Genomic DNA, 19,129 nt, shown 5'->3' with positions numbered 1-19,129 from the left:
AACACTGTGTCTTTCCCCACTTTCTGAGGAAAGGGGTTTTGTGTGTTTTTGGGAGAATAAAAAGGCCTGTTACTCACAACTGCAGAGCAATAAGCCTGTCCCTGTGTGGTGAAATCTGTACTCATTGAGTGTGCTGTCTTGGCTGTGATGCTTGTAGGTTCACAATCACCCTTCTTTCTCTCACTAGTCTATTTCAAGCCAGTATTCCTTGAATTCAGCCTGCTGCCTCTCCTCTGCCTGTGGTGGATCCCTTTTCAAAGAGCCTGCAGGTTCAGGGTGCTGCCAGCTCTGTCCCTTTGTTGCAGTCAGCACTTGGGGTTGCTTGGTGCTACTTACCCCTGTGGACAGGCATGTGGGGTGAGCCCTCCTCCACAGCCTCTCTAGGACATGCTAGAAAAACACCCTGGGGCCACTCACTGCCTTTCTGAAGGAGGGAGGGTGAGGAGCTGCATGGGCAGCTGCCCAGGGGATGGATGGATGGATGGATGGATGGATGGATGGATGGATGGATGGATGGATGGAGGAAAAGGCTGGGGATGTTGCAAGCCTATTGAAAGGGAATTGTTGCAAAGAGAGATGGCTGTCCTTGACCAGACCCAGCTCTTCCACCTCTCCCTTGACACAGTTACCTCTGTAACATCATTTCTGTTCAGGTTCTTCAAGCTGGCAAGAGCAGCATCCAGGGCTGGGAGGGCTTCAGCCAAGTCTTTCTGAGCATCATCTGCAATGGCCTGGGCTGTCTGAGCTTTCTCATTGGCCTTTGCCTCCTCAGCCTGCACAGCACTTCTTGTCTTTTCAGCCACAGCTGTGTCTACCTGCAACAGAAACAGCCTCAGGAGCATGCTGGAGGCAGAGCTTGGCTTGGCACTGCCAGGAAAGGATCACAGCTGTCCTGGCAGCTTGTGTCTTCTTCCAGCAGACCTCAGGGACCTAACTGCTGCAGGGGATGCCCTTCCTGCACCATACTGGGAGAAGCTTTTTGTCAGCCTGTATAAACCATCCACAAGCTCCAGCTCTGGCTGTGCCTGAAATGATGTTAGTCTTGCAGGAATTAGCTGCTCTGCTCATTTTCCTATTGGCACAAGGAGAGGATGCAAAGGGTTGCAAAATTTGTAGGGAGATGGAGGAATAGGAAGATCTGCTTAGGGGTTTGTTTCTAAAGCTGCCACTTCTGTATACCCCAAGGGTTAAAACACCACCAGGAGGCACAATGTGGAATATAGCAAAATCCTTATCTGCTGTGTGGGAATTAAGGTGGTTGCAGAGTCTTTCCACTCTGCATTCAGAGCTTGTATTATGTTAGTGTCCCTGTTCACTGTCCCAGTGTGGCCACCCCACAGCAGGAGACAGGCATTGAGGAACACAAGGAGAGAAGGCAGTGACAGCCAACACAGAACAGTTCCCTGTTCTGAAGTGACACGAGTGGCTGTGTGATGGTCCTTGAGGTCTGGGGGGCAGACTGCAGCTGGGGTGGCTCCCTGGGGATGGGATGTGGAGGAATGAGCCTGGCTTAGAGCTGCTCAGGCCACCTCAGGATTGTGTTAGTGTTGCTAGACTGTGCTTGCAAGGGCCTGGGCTGACTGACCCTGGGTGGTGCTTTCAGACAGGAGCATGGGAGCCATTGCTTCTGCAGCAACTGGTGCTCACCAGCAGCAGAGCAGGACCCCAGCAGGAGGCAGTTTGTGCTGTACCTGCAGCTCTGCACAAAAATCTGCCATGCCATTACTTCAAGCAGGATTTTGCACAATCCCTGCCAGGCCCCTCCACCTGTGTCCAGGTGTCCAGTCAGTTAGTCAGTGCAGGGCTGCCTGCAGCAGTACCTTTATCTGTTCGATGGTTGCCTCGGTGTCCTTGGCTGCCTGTGCCAGGAGAGGGCGGGAGGACTCCAGCTCCTCCTGCATCTTCGCTACATCCTCTGCTGTTCGCAGGAGCTGTGGGAGCAAAGCAGAGCTCAGAGCAGGGGCAGCAGCCAGGGAAAGCCCCAGGAAAGGGCTGTGCTGCTCTGGAGGGTGCTCCCTGCCAGGTGTTGGGCTGTGCAAAGCACAGGTCTTGCCCTGGCTCCTGCTTAAGCAACAATCTGACACTGTGGTGTGCTTACAACCAGCAGTGCCTAATGCTGCCTGCACGTGTCAGGCATTACTTCGTAAAGCTGGTGGCAATGAGACAGCAGAACAGTGTTTCTGTTAGAGGGCTTTCAATTACAAGGTTAATAACGAACATCCTGAGAGCTGAGCTACACAGAGGCCTGTGGTCCCCAAAGACTGGGGATCATTATTCTTTAGAGCTGTTACAGACTCAGACCTTCAGAAAGCCTGGCCCTGGCAGAAGGCATAGCTCTCCCTTGCTTTAGCCTGAGCTTTCTCCTGTTACACAGGACAGTGTAGGACATCTCACTGCATCTCTGCAGCTGTAAATACACTGCTCAGAGGGTGACCCCACTGCATAAGGGGTGGGCCCAAAACCTTCCTGGGTATGAGGGACAAACCTTGTCTAGCCCACTTTGCATCCTGTTCTTGGCTGTCTTCAGTTCCTGTTGCTTCTTTCCAATAAGGGAACTGAAGATGCTGAGGAACTCCAGGTAGCTTTTGGGAGTGATATAATTGTGTCTGCCCAATTCTGCTAGGAACAACTGGCACTTCTTTGCCACACTCTGATGGATTGCTACACATACTTGAATCTACAAGGAGAAAGGAAAGAAACAGTCAGTACTGAAGATGTGATGGGCAAATCTATGTTATGCCTAGAGAGAGCAAAAGGGACTTATGAAGAACCACACCATGCAGTCACAGCAGAGCTCATATGTGTTTGTGGGCTTTAGTGCCACAGAGGGCAGACAAATGGCCAAGCCCGTTTCAAGGCATACAAAAGCTATGCAGCTCTGCATTTGAATGATCCTGTCACGGGACATTTCTGCTCCAGGGTAGGACAATTCTGAAGGTAAGTCGTGGATCTGTTGCCTTGGTGTAGGCAGAGACACAGCACACCGAGCACATGGGAGCAGAGTATTCTCACGTGTGGCACGTACCATCCCGCTGGTATCCTCATTGCCGCTGCCAAGGAGTGGGAGCTCGTTCAGGAAGGAGGAGGCCACGCTCTGCAGGGCTTCAGCAGGCCACTCATTGAACCAGTCAATGGTGCAGCAGTTCACCAGAGAGGGGAACTGCCTCAAGCGTGCACGGAACACTTCTCCGATGGGGCTGAGGGCAAGGCGTGCAGAGAAGATGTGTTACAGCTGGCTCTACAGACAGGACAAAATATCTTTGCTTCTGCAGAACCACCCTGATACTTTGTGGAGCAAGAGAGACAGGAATACCCCCAGGGAGGGAGGGAAAAGGGGAATGACAGTTCAGGCAGTGAGCTGTGTGCCCAAAGGTGCATGTCTGAGCTCATTCCTTGGCTCAGGATATTCTGGAAGTATTAAGATAGTAGTAGGGTGATGTTTTATGGGTGCCTCTCTAGGGACAAACTTAAGGAATAAAAAAAAAAAAGTGTTCTGAAGTTTATTTCAAGCAGGTGCGTGCAAAGATCACATCACCAAATCATAACCATTGCCCTGATTTTTCTACTTGTTCTTGCACTGAGAATGCCCTGTACCTTCTGTTATCCCTCCTGCAGGGGAGCAAGCTGGTTATGGACTGTGCCTTGGATTAATGAGTAAACGTGGCTCAACTGAGCCCCAAATTCAAGCAAGATGTGTCTGTAACAAATGGCTCAATGGTGCAGAGAGGAGGAGGTACTTTGTGTTTCATCTGAATCACACATAATCATACTCTTGAAAAAATCAAACTTAGTCTTGAGACCAGCAAAGAGTAAAAAAAAAAAAAGAAAATTCTAGTCCTAGGAGAAGGTGTTATGCAAACCATACTCCTATCTCCTATTCTTCCTCCTTCTCCAAAGGCTGGGGCTTGGAAATAAAGATCCCATTACACAGTGATGAAAGGCAAAGGATAAGGAGAGAATAATTAGCATTCAACGCATGGAGGTGTAGGCTGAAGTGTACCTCATGCACAGGACCATGTGGATATTGCTGCGGACCCGTGCTACGTATGCAGCCATCAAATTGGCTTTGGTGGGCTGCTGGCCCAGATCTCGAACAATGGGCTTCATAGCTGTCATGATCTGGTCTTGTTCCTCAGGACTGTAAATGTTGGGAATGTCACCAGAGTTGAGCAAGTTGTTGATATCTTCCAGGAAGGATTCATTTTTAATCTAAGTAGATGGTAAAGAAAGAAAAAAAAAATGAAAAGGCAGTTTCTTAAGTCAGAAGACACTCATGTCTCACATGCCATGGAGTTAATTTCTGCATAAATACAGCCCTCAGCCTCAGTTAAAAGAAACAATTTTTGTGATGATTTGGCTCCAGAAAGCCACACCCTGATTCTTGTCCAGCACTTCCAATTAAAAAGCCGTATTTCAGCCATTTCAGGGGTGGGAGGCTGTGTTTGAGAACAACCATCCTTCTGCCCATTCCCTGTCTCCTTACAGACAAATTGAGCTCAGGCTCTTTTTCCCTGCCTCTGCAGCCAGACCCCAGACACCTTGGTTACTCCAGGTCTTTGTTCCTCCAGCACAGAACACTTCATTATTAGAATAAAGCTTATCAATGTGGGAGACAGAGTAATTGTAGGGATGTGTCACAGGCTGTGGGACGATCTCCCTCCAGTGCTACATTCACCTCTCCACCTTTGCTACATCAGAAATACACAACATCCATCTCCTTGACTAAATGCATCCTCCTGGGCCTCTTTGCTCCCACATATGCTTCTCACTGCAGGGAAAAGGCTGCAAGAACAAGTAGCATTTGACTGATGCTCATCTCACTGCTTAGGGCTCTGCCACAAGGGAATGGTTCCTATGATAATGAAGGCAGTAAAAAAGCCTATGGGAAACATAACTGTGACTCCAGAAGTGGAAATTGGCCTACTCATTAGCAAGTTACAGTTTACAGCCAGCATTATCCTGTGGAACCATCAGGCGTAAGGTCCTAAATCTACTCCCTTTTTGAAAAGGGAAAGAATCATTTTACTTAGGACTTCTAATACCAGCGGCCAGTAGTGCTTAGTTTCAGGCAGCTGAAATCTATGTGCCTACCAAACCTTTGGATGGAGCTGAAAGAAGCTTCCTTGAGCAAGAGAAGACTCCACCCACTCACACACAGCTCTACAGACCCTCTAGCAATAAATGCACCACCTCTAGTTTCCCTGGGGCTATTTTATAAGATGATGAATATGGGCTACTGAAGAAATACAAGTCGTGTCTGGTTTTGTTCCTTAATACCCTGTAGGGGAAGTTATTGAGCTTAGAGATGTGTTTCTGACTCTTTTTGAGATGGAATCCACCATGCCAATAGTCCTGTACCTGTGTGTCTACAAAGAGGAAGGTCTTGGGTAGACTTTGAAGGCCTGCCTTCATCATGATCTTCCTCACATCCTCTCGCCATTCAGCCATGCCGTAATTTTTGGACAGTTCAATCTGGAAACATTCATAATCTGCCCTAATGGAAAAAAAAGCCTGTGGAGTTACATCAAATTAAAACATTCTCTTCTGTCAATTCCCAGTATGTCTCGTGGACTCAGGGCGAAAGGACTCAAGCAGGTTGTTCTCCTACAGTGAGTCCTGAGCACACGCTTGTCCTTGTGCACCAAGGACAGCCACCAAACCAGGAGCATGTTTTACACAAGGCAGAGATACCTGAGCTAGCCAGAAATCCAGTGCAGATGTGCATGGTAACTGAGTCCTAGCTCTTGACTCATTTGAGGAGTCAGCAGCCAGAAAAACATGTAACTGGCAGTGGGAAGGGTGGAAAAAGAGATTCTCTGAAGGCAGCCCCAATGGAGCTGCTCCCCATTCCATGCATAGGTGGGAGCGCATTACTTACATGTGAGATGCCAGTCTGGTGAGAGACTGTCTCCCACTCCCCCCAACCCCCAGGAGAAGGGCATTCCCTGGAGCCTGCCGCAGGATCCGGCTGATGCGGCAGATGTGCTGAATAGCATCCATGAACAGCACCAGCTTCAGCTCTGGGTTGTGGCTCTGATTGTACTCCTCCAGGTAGTCCTCAATCACCACCTTCAGCTGTGGGCAGAAACACTCAGTTGTGGCTACCAGATAAAAGCAAGTGTGTGTGTGGGGGGGGCGGGGGGGGGTTTCTGTGTACTAGCACAACCAGGAATAGGGGAGGGCAGAGCCTGGGGCTTAACAGAGCCTGGGAGCAGCTCTCCTCTGGGCTCCTAAGGAGCTGCCACTGGATGGGCTGAATTTAGTTAGTGGTGGTGGCAGCAGCTGCTCAATGGTGACCTTAAACTAACTCAGGCAAGTGACTACATTCTGCTGTTCCCAACTGTGCTGTTTGCCTCGAGAAACAGCAGGGTGTAGTTCAAAATAAAAGAGCTTATGGCTGCCTGATCCATACTGCTCCAGGGCCTCCCTCTGGGTTAGTTTCCTTGCTCTATAGCTGACCACTGCCTGCTGCTGAATCCTGTGGTTAGGATTCTGGCTGGAAAGCGCAGGTGCTGGGGAAGAAAACAACAGTGGCTGTAGATGAGTAGAGGAACACACTCCTCTCCCAGTCCAGCCATCACAAGGAATAGCTGCAGGAGCAGTTTCTCTTGCCCTTCCCAGGGCTCCCCGCAACAGCACCCTCAGGCCAGAGAAGGAGATGAAGCATGAAGACATCTGGGATTGGATCCTACCCCCTCAGCAATCTCACTGTGAAGCTGGGAAAGTAACACCAGCTGGAATTCATACAGCGCTGAGATCCCTGCCTAGATGCCAAAGTCCCGTGAGCATCAGTGGGGACTGTGCAGCTGCCTCTATGTCTGGCTGTCCCAGCTGTGCTCACCCCGGTGGGGGACAGGCCTACCTACTTTGCAAAAGGGGTTGGAAAGCTCAGTTAATTACCAGCCCTTGTCACACAGCTACCACAAGAGGAGAGACAACAGAATAATCATCTGTTTCTGATAATGAGTGCAAAACACACCACTCATTGCCTTTGCTTAATTACCACTATCCAAGTACTCCCAGTATCTTCTCCAAAAGGGAGTCTGGCAGTAACATTAATTACTTGTAAAGGTCAATTGTGAAGTCTTTAATGGCGAAAGTAGTATTGTTTGGGGGTAATGTGCCATTTCTTTCCAGCAAATTTCACTTTTCAGTCCCAAGTGTGACTCATTTGGGAGATTTGGCATAGCAGGCTGCCTCCAGGATTGCAATGCAGAGACAGCTTGTTCCACCTCAACTGCCCATCACAGCTAATACAGCCACTATTCATATATGTGGTAGGATTCCACAGGAGACCCCTGGGATGGTTTGTGTTCAGACACCTCTAATTAAAGCACCACTATTGTTACTATTACTGTTTTCCTTTGTTTGTAGAACACTGGGAAGACGTGAATGTAGTTCCCAACGTGATTCCCAGGGTCCTTACCTTATCCTGGCTCTCGATCGCTTGGTACACTTTGACATTGGCACCTGGCTCCATGAAGTCTCCAAACAGAACTGGCTGGGTGGGAATGACCTCCTCAAAAGTGGTGCCAAACTCCACCATTTTCTCTGTCATTAGGTTGTCAAACCAGGTCCGGTCCTCGTCACTGACCAAGCGGTCACAGAAGACACGGCAGCTCTCGTGGTACCACAGTCTCAGCAAGTGCTCTTTGTTCTGGTAGGAAATCCCAGCAAAACAGCCCCCATGAGAGAAGCAGAGAAGTGTTATGAGCATTGCTGTCAGCAAAGCTGGTTCCTGCCCAGCATGCGGCCAGCTCTGCTCCCATTACAAGGCAACTGGAGCAGAGAAAGAACTGGGCGGAGGAAGTTGCTTCCCTTCTCCTCTCAAAAACAGCTCTTGTCAAAACAGCTGCTTTGCAGAGAGCTCATTACAGCATCAGTTTATCTCCCTCTATTTGTCTATATGTCGGGCTTTCTTTGAGAGATTTAAATTTTATGTTCTTTGTTCTTATCTTTCACTAGTTTGATTTAATTTGTATGGTTTTCTTGTGTGTTTTTTGAAAGATCCTTTTATTTGGCCACAATAACCCCCTGCAACATTATAGGCTGGGGATGGTGTGACTGGACAGCCCCCAGGCAGAAAGAGACGTGGGGGTACTGGTCAACAACTGACTGAACATGAGCCAGCAGTGTGCCCTGGTGGCCAAGAAGGCTGATGGCTCCTGGCCTGGAGCAGGAATGGTGTGGCCAGCAGGAGCAGGGAGGTCATTCTTTCCCTGTACTCAGCACTGAGGCCACACCTTGAGTGCTGTGTCCAGCTCTGGCCCCTCAGTTTGGGAAGGACCTTGAGATGCTCGAGTGCATCCAGAGGGGGCAACGAGGCTGGAGAGGGGCTGGGAACACAAACCCTGTGAGCAACCACTGAGGGAGCTGGGGGTGCTCAGCCTGGAGAAAAGGAGACTCAGGGGTGACCTTATCACTCTCTACAGCTCCCTGAAAGGTGGCTGTAGTCAGGTGGGGTTGGTCTCTTTCTCCAGGCAGCACTGACAGAACCAGAGGACACAGTCTTAAGCTGTGCCAAGGGAAATATAGGTTGGATATTAGGAAAAAGCTTTTTACAGAAAGAGTGATAAAGTACTGGAATGGTTTGCCTCCACCACTGGGAAGGTGGTGGAGTCCCCATCCCTGGATGTGTTTAAAAAAATATTGGATGTGGCACTGAGTGCCATGGTTTAGTTGAGGTGTTGGGGCAGGGGTTGGACTTGATGACCTTAAAGGTCTCTTCCAACCTAGTTGTTCTGTGATTTTTGGTCTTGCCCTGGGTGGCAGGGCTGTGCTGATGGGAGGACTCACCTCGACCTTGCCAGGCTCAGCCATGAGCATGCCCTGGAACACCTTTGAGAGGTCTCTCAGGTTGAAGGTGTAATGTGACTTTGCTGGTGTGGGCAGCAGCTGGGATGTGATGGTCATATACACGGAGATCGTGGCATCCACTAAGGGCTCGTTCAAGTCCTTCACGGCATCTGCTCCCGCTGCAGAGATAGAAGTAGTCAGAGAGGATGTCAAGATGGTAACTCTGGGCTGAGAAGGTCTTTGCAGTGCAGGAAGGTGGCACTGAGTGGCAGAGGTGCTGGCTAGCACTTGGGCAGGAATACACTTTTTTCTGCTTTTTTTTTTGAGAGACAGTGAGGGACCTGTCCAAGCACCTGCTCACTGCTGTGCACAGCTGCTAATGGGTTTATCAACTAATGTGAAACAGATTTGGGGGTGGAAGAATGCTTTACAGCCATTCTGTGGTGTGAAGACTTCATGCCCCCCAGGAACAGAGGAGGCACTGCCAGACAGGTAATTGATGCCTATCTGAAATATTCCAGATAGGTTTTCCTTCTCCTTCCTTGCACTCCCGCAGTGAAATCTCAGCTACTTTTAAGCTAGAAGGTGTGAGTGCCCTCTTAGCTAAACCCCATGCAATTCATTATGCTCAGCAAATGCAAAGCCACTGAGGAATAATTTCTTATGCAATAGTCTGGCAAGATTTAAACACAGCTGCCAGTTTTAGATCATAATTATTTTTTTCTCCCAATGAAGTTTATTACAAACACTCCTGGAGAAGTAGAGCCCTGTGACACCCCAGCATTTTGCACTTTTTTGCATGTTTTCAAAAATCCTTTAATTTCTTTCTAAATCACAGCTAGATGTTTCAGTGTGCCCCTGAGATCACAGTCAGGTACTGGTGCTTCTGAATATTGCAAGCACTCAGAAAGCTCTGCTTTGCTTCTCCCATAGCTGACTATTCTCACTCCTTTCTACTGGCAGATTTGCAGATGAAGGCATATTTGCAAAGATGATCCTCAATTCCCACCCTGTCAAGTATAAGAGGACTCATTTCACTCCAAATGAACCCTTTTTTCATGGTGGCTGTAGCACCATGCTCAGATCCACCCTGCTCAGCTGTCCACAGGCTGCAGCAGATGGAGAGTAACAGAAGGCTCTGCTTCCACAGAAGGCTGTTGTCTGGACAAGTGTCTGTCTGCTGAATGCACAGGTAAGCTGTGCCATGCTGTGCTCACCAGCTCGTTCTGTTCACAGTCCCTCTCCTCTTTCTGCTCTTACTTACGCACTGGATTTCTGTAACTTTTTTCTCCTAGGAGTCCATCTAAAAAAAGACAAAAAATTAGTTCCAGCTTTACCCGCTGAGGTTAAGAATATCTGCATCACCCATCACAAACAAAATCCTCTTTGAATGGCCCAGGCTATATGATAACATATTGAAACTGTGAAAGGCAAAGCTGAAGTTTGCTGATCTGCACCACCAGAGTTTGGCCTTGAGACTAAATAGGGTATGAACTCTCTGTTTGCTAAGCCTCATAAAACACTTTCCCTAAAGCATCTTTGAGTGACTACTGCAAGTTCCAGCTTTCAACACTTTGATCAGATCACTGATATTAATTGCTCCCCTTTCAAACTCCATTGTCATCAAGGTGACTTTCAACATGAGGAGAAGGTGGCAGTTTTCTGCAGGACTTACCCATCCAGCTGCCAAGGATGGTGGAGAAATCTTCCTCTTGCTGTTTTCATCCATCTCAGTGAAGGAGAGGTAGTTGAAATGGCGAGTGAGGCGTGGAGTGACAGGATTCCTTCCCCCTCCAGGAGGTCCCATGGCACAGACAAAATTAATATCTACCAGCTTCTTAAAAGTACCTTTGAGAGTGCAAAATCAGGAATGATTTTATTGTAGCTAAAATCCCTCACCACAGATCTCCAGGGCAGGTACACATATCCAACGGGCCAAGAGCTCTGGCCAGGGATCTGGGTCATACCGATCTGTTTGCGGTCGTACCAGCCGTGGTGGTCCATCCACTGCCGCAGCAGCTCGATGGGAGGCTGAGCTCCAAACTGCTCCAGCATGGGCATGTTCAAGTCATCGATAAAAAATATGAAATATCGACCAACTGGAGGCCCAAACACTCCCTTCCGCCTGCAAGGACAGAACCCGTGTCAGGACACAGGAAAGGTACTTCTAACTTGATTCAAATGCATGTTTTTTTTCCTCTGGATGCTTTCTGAGTCAACAGTTTCAGCTATTTTTTACACTTGATACACTCCTTTGTAAGGGCCTTTGCACCGAAAAGATCTGGAGCAATGTTCGAGGCACTGGCTTCTCTCCAAGTGAAATTTTGTCTACTTATGCTCAATGCCAAGGAGTAAATGGGTGCAAATAAAAGCAAAGCTTGAGCCCATGAATCTGTTGGAAACTTCAAACCAGTGGCTGACCAGGGAGGTGAAATGGAAGCTGTTTACTGTGGGGAGTAGGATTGCGGGTGGGCAGCCACATTTTCTCCCTTCATCACTTTCTGTAAAGATCCCACACCAGGGTTTGCAAACACCTGTGCTGTGAAATGTAGTATTTCTGGAATAACTAGAATTGGAGCAACTTTTACCGACCCTCACTAATCCTTCTCACTTTATTGCCATTATAACAAGCTATTACTGGCTCTCACAAACCCAGCTCAGATGTGCTGTGTGTCCTAAATGTTATCCACAGCTATACATGCTCAGGGCCCCTTCAGGTCTTGGGGTGAAACTAAAGAGCCAAGCTGATAGAAACACTGAGCTCAGGGATACTGCCTTTGCACACACAGAAAGGAATCTTGCCTCTTATCCAGTTTGCTGTCGATGAGATCCTGGGTTTGGTTAGAAGAGGTGCGGGCTGAAAACATCAGGAAGTGGGCGATGTATTTGTTAGGCAAGTTCTTCAAGAGCTTGTCAGCAATTGTGAGAGTCTTCCCTGTGCCAGTGGGACCAATGCAAAGAACCTAGAAGCACAATCAGCAATGCAGCATAATCATTGGCAAGCAGCCTGTGTTTCTCAGAACTCTGACACTGGCTGGAGGAAATGCAGCCAGAAAAGAGGTTACTGCTCTTTTAGGCATTTGAAGGTTGGGAGAGGACTCTTGAACTTGCTTCTTCAATAAGGTCAGTTGCCCAACACCAAAATCTCTTGGTGTGGATGGAATCCAACCATAGAAGTATGAAATGGAGCTGTAGGAAACAGGTAAAAAGGGATAGTAATGGGCTATCTAGCAATTGCTGCATTTTGGTTGAACAGCTGTGTGCTGATATCCCTTTGGGGTGCTGACATGGTACCTGGAGACTGAATGGAAAACTCTTAGTGCTTAAGCACAGGTTTGGTGCAGAGAAATGCAAATCCATGGAAGTGGGAAATAATCTCAAAGTATTAGGCAGCTGTTAAGTTCTGACTGCGCTGGGAGAAGAAGAGGTTGAATCAAAAATTCAAAAACAAGGCTGGGCACGTACTGGCTTATGGTTGGTGAGCAGCAGCTCCAGCAGATAGGCCATTCGGACTGTGTTCATCGTGGGCACAATAATGTCACAGAAATTGGTGTCTGGAACCATGGTGAACTTTGCTGTAGCATCCAGCCACACCTCCCAGTGCACCTGAAAGATTGGAATCTGCTTAGAGGGGGAATCTATCCCTTCTAAGAAAAGGAAAACTATTTCTGCTATTTTCCCTGTCACTGCTCCTTGTGTAATAGCTCAGATTCAGATGAGAAATTCAGGTTTCCAGCCCCTTTGTTGAGCCTTGCCACCCTTACCTTTCTGTATGGAAACACTGGGAGTGTTTGACTCGTTACTTTTGGGAGGGACAGAGCCCAAGACTTAGAGGTCATTGCCCCAGCAGCAACACACCTGCCCTCCCTTCTGAGAATTGGGATCAAAGCAGGATGGAGCACTTGTGATATCTGCAAGAATAGGGATTCTGCCCACGGCAGAGGGCCAAAGGGGGCTTATCTGGGCTCCTGTCTTCCCGTTCCGTGCCATCACCCATATCACACTCAGAGGCACATGAGGTTTTCTACTTGTACAAGATATGGATCTCTTGTGCTAGAATGAAGCTGCAGATGAGCCTCCCAGAGGCCACTATACAAATGAGACAGAGCTTCTGCCAGGGCAGTGCTGGAGAATACAGGAGAAAATCTGCATTCCTGACCACCCCATGTGGCCTTCCCACAGAGACCACACTGGCACCTTCTATTAAGCACCTGACAGTCATGTAGGGTTCTTTGTTTCATTTCAGGAAGGGGAAGTATTTTCCCTCCTTCTTGAATTCCTTTTAGCCCAGAGTCTGGTGACTGTCAGTCAAGATGACCTTGACATGCCCTACACTGCTGTCTCTTGTGAAAAAGATGGAATATTTATCTGTCTTGCTGCTATTCCAGACTCTGCTGCACATAGCTCTTCTGCTGTTATTCACTGCTTTCTAACACAGACAGCTCTATCCATATGAGCTCCTCCCTGTCCTCCAGCAGCCACACTTGTACCATCCCTCACTTTTCTGAACACTGACAGAGACACACAGGTCTCAACTGACCGACTCTCAGCTCAGCTTTGAAAGATCTGGTTCACAGCTCTGAAGGCAAGAAATTGCCTTCTTGATTCAATGAAAAGCTTAATTTTGATTTAAACATTCCTGTTTGCTTCCTATAGGCCTTTCTTCTTTGCCCTTAATGAGAAAATCCTACCAAATCCTGTAGGACTGTGTCGCTTCCTGGTGCCTCCTCCTAAATTACTCAGCTTGGAATTAAAAGTTAAATATTTTACCTCTTTACGGACGTCCTCATCATCTTCTTCAGTACTGCTAAGCCCAGCATCATCCAGTTTATAGTCATAAACCAGTCCTTCTTCTGGGAAGAGTAAGCGGATCTGTGAGAATAAAGCTGTGATGAACCTGGCTGCCACTCAGCTGAATTCACAGGAGGATTTGCACTACTTCAAGGAACACTTTACTAACGGGACGCCACCCAGGCCAGGGGGCTCAGGGCTCTCCCAGAACTTCCAGCTCCAGGGGTCCCAGTGAGACAGTGGCATACCAGATGCCCACAGGAAGCCCATCCAAAGCCTCCAGGCATTCAGCTCTGATCCCCATTCCTCACTACTAATTTCTCTACAATGAGAGAAGATCTGCTTTTCCTTTACTCACCCTTTCCTTTGCCATCTTCTTCCTGAGCCATGAGCTGAAGGCCTCACGACCTAGGGAATCTCCAGTAGCACCCACACTCCAGATCAAGGCAAATATAAACCAAGGCTCAATCAGCTCTCCCATACGAGCAATCTTCTCCCGGGGAATTGTCTTCAGTCCCTAAGAACCAGAGACAAGCGGAAGAAAAATTCTCAGGTATAATTACGGCACACAAACCCCAGACTCTTCTTAATTTGTTCATAATTCTATTCAGCTTCTATGTAGTTTTTTCTAGCCAGTTTTTCAGAGGCCTTGTTAATATATTATGTGGATTAAAATTTGTTGTTTCATTGGTGTACTTGAGAGACTCCCTTTGCTGAACTAATGTCACTCAACAAGAGATGGGAGAAGAATTTAGTCTTAGGTTTTTAATTTGAAAATTGTCCAGCCTTCTTCAATACTAACTCTCAAAGGACCTGCAATCTGAAGTGCATCACTGCTCAGCTCTGATCTCTGCTTTCCCCTCACTCTCCAATTCCCTCTGCTATAAATAAAAGTGAACCTCTACCCTCCAGCCTGGTAGGCACAGAGCTTATCTTGTGTTCCTTCAGTGGGCAGAGCATAATCCTTCTAGGTTTACCTGTGATTTGCTGGATGCTGTAATACCTTCTGCCACATAGATGAGCTACAGCATGACCTTTCTGCACCAACATCTTGTTCTCTGGTGATTAACCCTTTCCAGGACTTGGTGTCCTTAAGAGTTACAGATACAAGGAACAGTGATAGAGGTAGCAAAATCTACCTTAATGGGAATGAAAGGCTGATACAAACATTCCAAGAGCACGAGGAGACTCATTGTGAGGTTACCATCTGTAGAAGTAATTATCTCCTTCACAGAGCTTCGTAAAAAGTCGATGGCCTCCTGGAAAGACAGGCAGGGACAGCTCAGTGTCACCATCCAGCACAGCTGACTTTGGTTTTACCTTCTTGTTCACCTCCATCATGTTATGTTTAGCAGGGAGACTGTGACTGAGAATGCTGCCATTTCCAACTGCATCCCAAGTACCACCATTTTTACTGGAGAAAATCTAGACAAGCCCTTTGGTTTAGTCTCAACACCAAGAAACCTCTGGGCCTCCCTTTTGCTTCTGTGCAACAGTTATGTGCATCTTGTGCTATCACTGCTGTTAAATGGTTTGCTCCCTTTAGAGCCTTCCTTTGTAGCTCCAGGTTCTTCATTAAAATAATGGCTTATCAACAGAGTAAAAATAACAAGACTTGTTTGAACAACCTTCTCCCTTGAGGGACTCACTCTAAGCTATGGAACTGCACTAGGGATGGTTTTGTCCAGAAGATAATTTTAAAATGAAATAAAAGCAACTATGATGACCAATAAGACTTAGTCACATCTACAGAGATCAGTGAATAACCGGTATTAAAGCCACAAAATTCACAGGAAAGTTTCCACGATAGATATTATGATAGGAAATGTTCCCACAATGTAATTTAAATCCAGGCCTTGACGTGTCTGGGCTGGTTGATGATCAAGATGACATAGAAAGGCTGGAACAGAACAGAAGCTCACCTGGAGGAATCTCCTGAAGAGAGATGCCAGCTGGGGTGCGAAGCGTTGCATGATTTCTGGCACATTTTTCAGCCAGCATTCAATGAAAGGGTCCAGCCCCAAAATGCTGGGTTCCAGGTAAACCATACCACAGCGGGAGACTGTGGCAGGGGAAGCAACAGCCAAATCCTGGACTTCAAACATCATGGTCATGCCCTAGAAATTAGAAAAGAAAGGATAAGGACCTGCTCAGTTTTGATAAGTGTTTCAGTGCAGGGTGGAAGGAGTACAGACTACATGCAGCAAAAGTGGGAGGGATAAGTTACCTCTGTCATCTTGATGATTTCCCCTGAGCTGAGGCACAGCTTCTTATTGTCATCAAGTACTGTGTTCATGTTCTCAATCCACAAAGCATCCACTGGCCCATCAAACATGTACCACTTCTTGCTGGTGTCAGCGGCCACGGTTCCCCGACGCATGAGTGTGGAAAAGATCCCATCTGTCCTGAAAGGCAGGAGGAAAGCAGGGCTTGGCCCCTTCTGGTTTTGCTGAAATAAATGGCTAAGTTCTCTCCACAAAAGGCAATCTTATCCTGCTTCATGTGTCTCTCTTATCCATGAGCTGCAGAAAGGTCCACCTCATTCTTTTTTTTACTGAGACACATCTCAGCCTGAGTGACACCACAAAACAACTTCTTTGGGCATCAGGATCTGGAATTTATGTCATGTAACTATAAGATGTCAAGCTTCCCTTTAACATCTCTGTCCTCAGTGAAGAGTAAAGAGGCCTTGCTAGGATCCAGTTCAGGTCACAGGCAGATCATCTGCTCTCTGGAGGTGCCTCTTTTCTCTTTTTCTCAAGGTTAAAAGGATAAACCCAGGCTAAAGAGCATGACCCTACCCTCTTTATAACTGAAGTTCCCCATCCTCAGCTGCCTGTGAACCTGGGTGGTGCTGGAGCTGGTGACCAGGAGAGCAGACACAAGGAATGCTGGCTGTTGACAGCAAGAATTTAATATGTACATGGAAACCTTGAGCACAGTTTCCATTCAGACCCTGGACTCGACTCTTGCTATTAAATAATTATTTGTTATTTTTATAGTACTAGTGAATTCCAGGGTATTGTTATTGAGATCAAGGGAAAACAGTCTGTTCTAAAGCTCAGCTGATTAAAGCAGATGGATTTGTCTGTAAATATATTTTACACAATTGCTGTATTTTTCTTTTTTGTCACATTGACATGCCCATGTAGTCACATCATAAATAAACTGTTGAGCTTAATTGGAGCTCCTATAAAATGTCCTTCAGTAAATATGTACCACATCCTAAGCTGGGAAGCTCTGGTCACAGAATCAGTAATGTTTAATGGCTTGCACTTTTCCTAGAGGTAGTTAGTTTTATATATGTTTAATTTCCCTCATTTTACAGAACACAGTCTTTAGTTTTGCCATGAGACAAGTGCTGGCTGACAGGGCCAAAGGAGATTCACACTGCTTCTCACATCTTAGCTTATGGATAAAGTGAGCTGCAAAGTCAACCTCAGGTCACATACGGAAACACAAGCAGTAGGACCTGGCTATAAAGAGGGCAAGTGGGCTATTGGTTCTTGTTTCCAAACCATGTAAGCAAGCAGGAGACCTGGCAACAGGAATGAAATTTCTCTTTATGCCTCAAAGTCATTCCTCATCACTCAAGGATACCAGAGTATTTATACAGAACAATTCAAGTGCGCAGTACAGAGGTCACTTTTCTTCAGAAGCAAAGCAAGTGTTTTTAAGCTGCTGTATCTTAGGAGCAGGGGCATGTGCTCCAAAGCTATTGAATTATTGTTCTGCAGTTAATGCTGCGAGCTGAGCTGCAGGAACTGTCTGGGCATGTGCTGGCAGTCAGGCCAAGTGCACAATGAGGGATGTCAGCTTAAATCGCCGTGACTGGCTATTGTAGCTTGGTGGGGATAAGGACTTGATCGCTTCTGGTTTTATGCCACCACCCCAAACAGTTCTCAGCCTTGGAGAGAAGACGCTCAAGACCAGAAAAGTGTTTTCTGTCTGGAAGAAAGGAAAGAAGGTTTTGTACTTTACCATTCATGCGTTAGCAAGTTGAACTCTCCATAAAGCTGGCCCATTGTGATGGATTTGGGATTCACTACAAAGTAGCGGACTGCTTCGTAATTCCCACCACTGGCTGCAGGCTGACCTTTCAGTGATGTCATTGCAGCTGCCAGGACTTCATAACTCTGCAAAAGCAGGACAGCCAGAGACTTAACTGCCATGGCTCCAGAGCAACAAAGCCACTTGCTTTCACAGCAACTGCATTCAAATGCAGTGAGAAAAGACACATAGGGAAGGGTAATATCATAGTACGGAGATGCCTGGCTGAAATAAAAGCACAGAAATTAAACACTCTATATGCAGTGGAGGAGGAAGTTAGATCTTCTGTGCAAGAGGCCTGAAGCACCTAGAGAGGTCAAGGTATGTCTCAGCCCTAGAAATGTGCAGCAGAACTAATGAGCCTCAGTCTAATCTCACAGCTCAAAGCAAACCAGTAATATTCCTCCCCATGGCCAAAAATTATTATTAACAGGCAGCATCCTTGTGCCCTGACTTCTATCTGAGAAAAGCTTTAAATGCCAGTATGGGTCTTCTGTGAAACTTAACCCAGTGCATCAATAGGTAGGTGATGGTTTGCTGGGGCCAGCACAGTGTCTCACCCATACCTTTGTTTTCCCAGAACCTGTTGGTCCCACCAGCATCAGGCCGTGACGAACTACGGTGGTCTCGTACAGCTGGATGCATTTAGTCACAAAACCTGTACAGGAAGATGATGCAGAGTGGGCCTGGGCACACATCTCTTTCCTAGGGCAGCATGCTGGACTAAAAGCCCAGGTCCAGAGGGAGCTCGTGGAGAGCCTTTCCCCTCACCATCAACATCCTTCAGATTTGCCTGGATGCAGGATTTGCGGATGGCTTCTTCCAGGATGCCATAATCAACAGGTGTTTCTTTGATATTAGGAAACAAATCTGAGACAATACCATTGAAGAGCTTGAGGTCATCCTGCAGGAATTTGGGTACGTTGGCATCCCTAATAGCTCGCAGGCAGATCAGCTCCTGCAAGGATTTGAGAATTCAGGACTTCAGAGATCTTTCCTCTTCCTATGAGGCTGCAGAAAAGGCCCCATAAGTCTATGGCACTGTGAAATACAAGCACGTTTACCTCATCCATATCAGGATTCTCTCTTTTGAGATTGCCAGCTGTTGAGATGACAGTCTTCACAGCTCTCATCCCAAAGTCATAGTGGTCCTGAAAAAGGCACAGAGGAAACAATATCATCAGATAGAGGAGCACCATCTTAAAAAGTAAACTTAGGCATGCACACAGAATGAAAAATCCTAGATGGAAGGAAAAGCAGGCAGGGCTGTTTAGCTCAACTGTCCTGCCACAGTAATCCTAAATAGGATTTAAGGTGAATCAAGTCCAGCCACAGGAGCAGAAATAAGTGGAATGAGAGGGAGGGAGGGAAGGAGGAAGGCAGGAAGGAAGGAAGGAAGGAAAAAAGACAGAAGAAAGACAGAAGACAGAAAGAAAGACAGAAAGAAAGAAAGAAAGACAGAAAGAAAGAAAGACAGAAAGAAAGAAAGACA

The 19,129-nt window shown here is 47.1% G+C and overlaps 1 protein-coding gene across 1 annotated transcript in view; it reads right to left on the bottom strand.

Moving 5' to 3' along the window:
- The window catches only part of DNAH1 (dynein axonemal heavy chain 1), a 72,089-nt gene that overhangs the window by 15,575 nt on the left and 37,385 nt on the right, over positions 1-19,129 (bottom strand). The window contains 24 exon segments of the mRNA XM_054516078.1: positions 630-815; positions 1,821-1,931; positions 2,486-2,677; positions 3,026-3,197; positions 4,001-4,209; positions 5,359-5,494; positions 5,879-6,075; positions 7,427-7,657; positions 8,797-8,975; positions 10,061-10,099; positions 10,472-10,501; positions 10,504-10,644; positions 10,764-10,921; positions 11,599-11,759; positions 12,262-12,402; positions 13,567-13,668; positions 13,946-14,104; positions 14,727-14,846; positions 15,510-15,704; positions 15,815-15,992; positions 17,569-17,723; positions 18,204-18,295; positions 18,409-18,595; positions 18,702-18,788. Coding sequence (XP_054372053.1) covers positions 630-815; positions 1,821-1,931; positions 2,486-2,677; positions 3,026-3,197; positions 4,001-4,209; positions 5,359-5,494; positions 5,879-6,075; positions 7,427-7,657; positions 8,797-8,975; positions 10,061-10,099; positions 10,472-10,501; positions 10,504-10,644; positions 10,764-10,921; positions 11,599-11,759; positions 12,262-12,402; positions 13,567-13,668; positions 13,946-14,104; positions 14,727-14,846; positions 15,510-15,704; positions 15,815-15,992; positions 17,569-17,723; positions 18,204-18,295; positions 18,409-18,595; positions 18,702-18,788 — 3,558 coding nt within the window.

The sequence above is a fragment of the Molothrus ater genome, chromosome 11, assembly GCF_012460135.2.
Source record: "Molothrus ater isolate BHLD 08-10-18 breed brown headed cowbird chromosome 11, BPBGC_Mater_1.1, whole genome shotgun sequence".
NCBI classification, from domain to species: Eukaryota; Metazoa; Chordata; class Aves; order Passeriformes; family Icteridae; genus Molothrus; species Molothrus ater.
The sequence above is the reverse complement of the archived record's forward strand: the minus strand, read 5'-3'. Positions and strand labels throughout refer to the sequence as shown.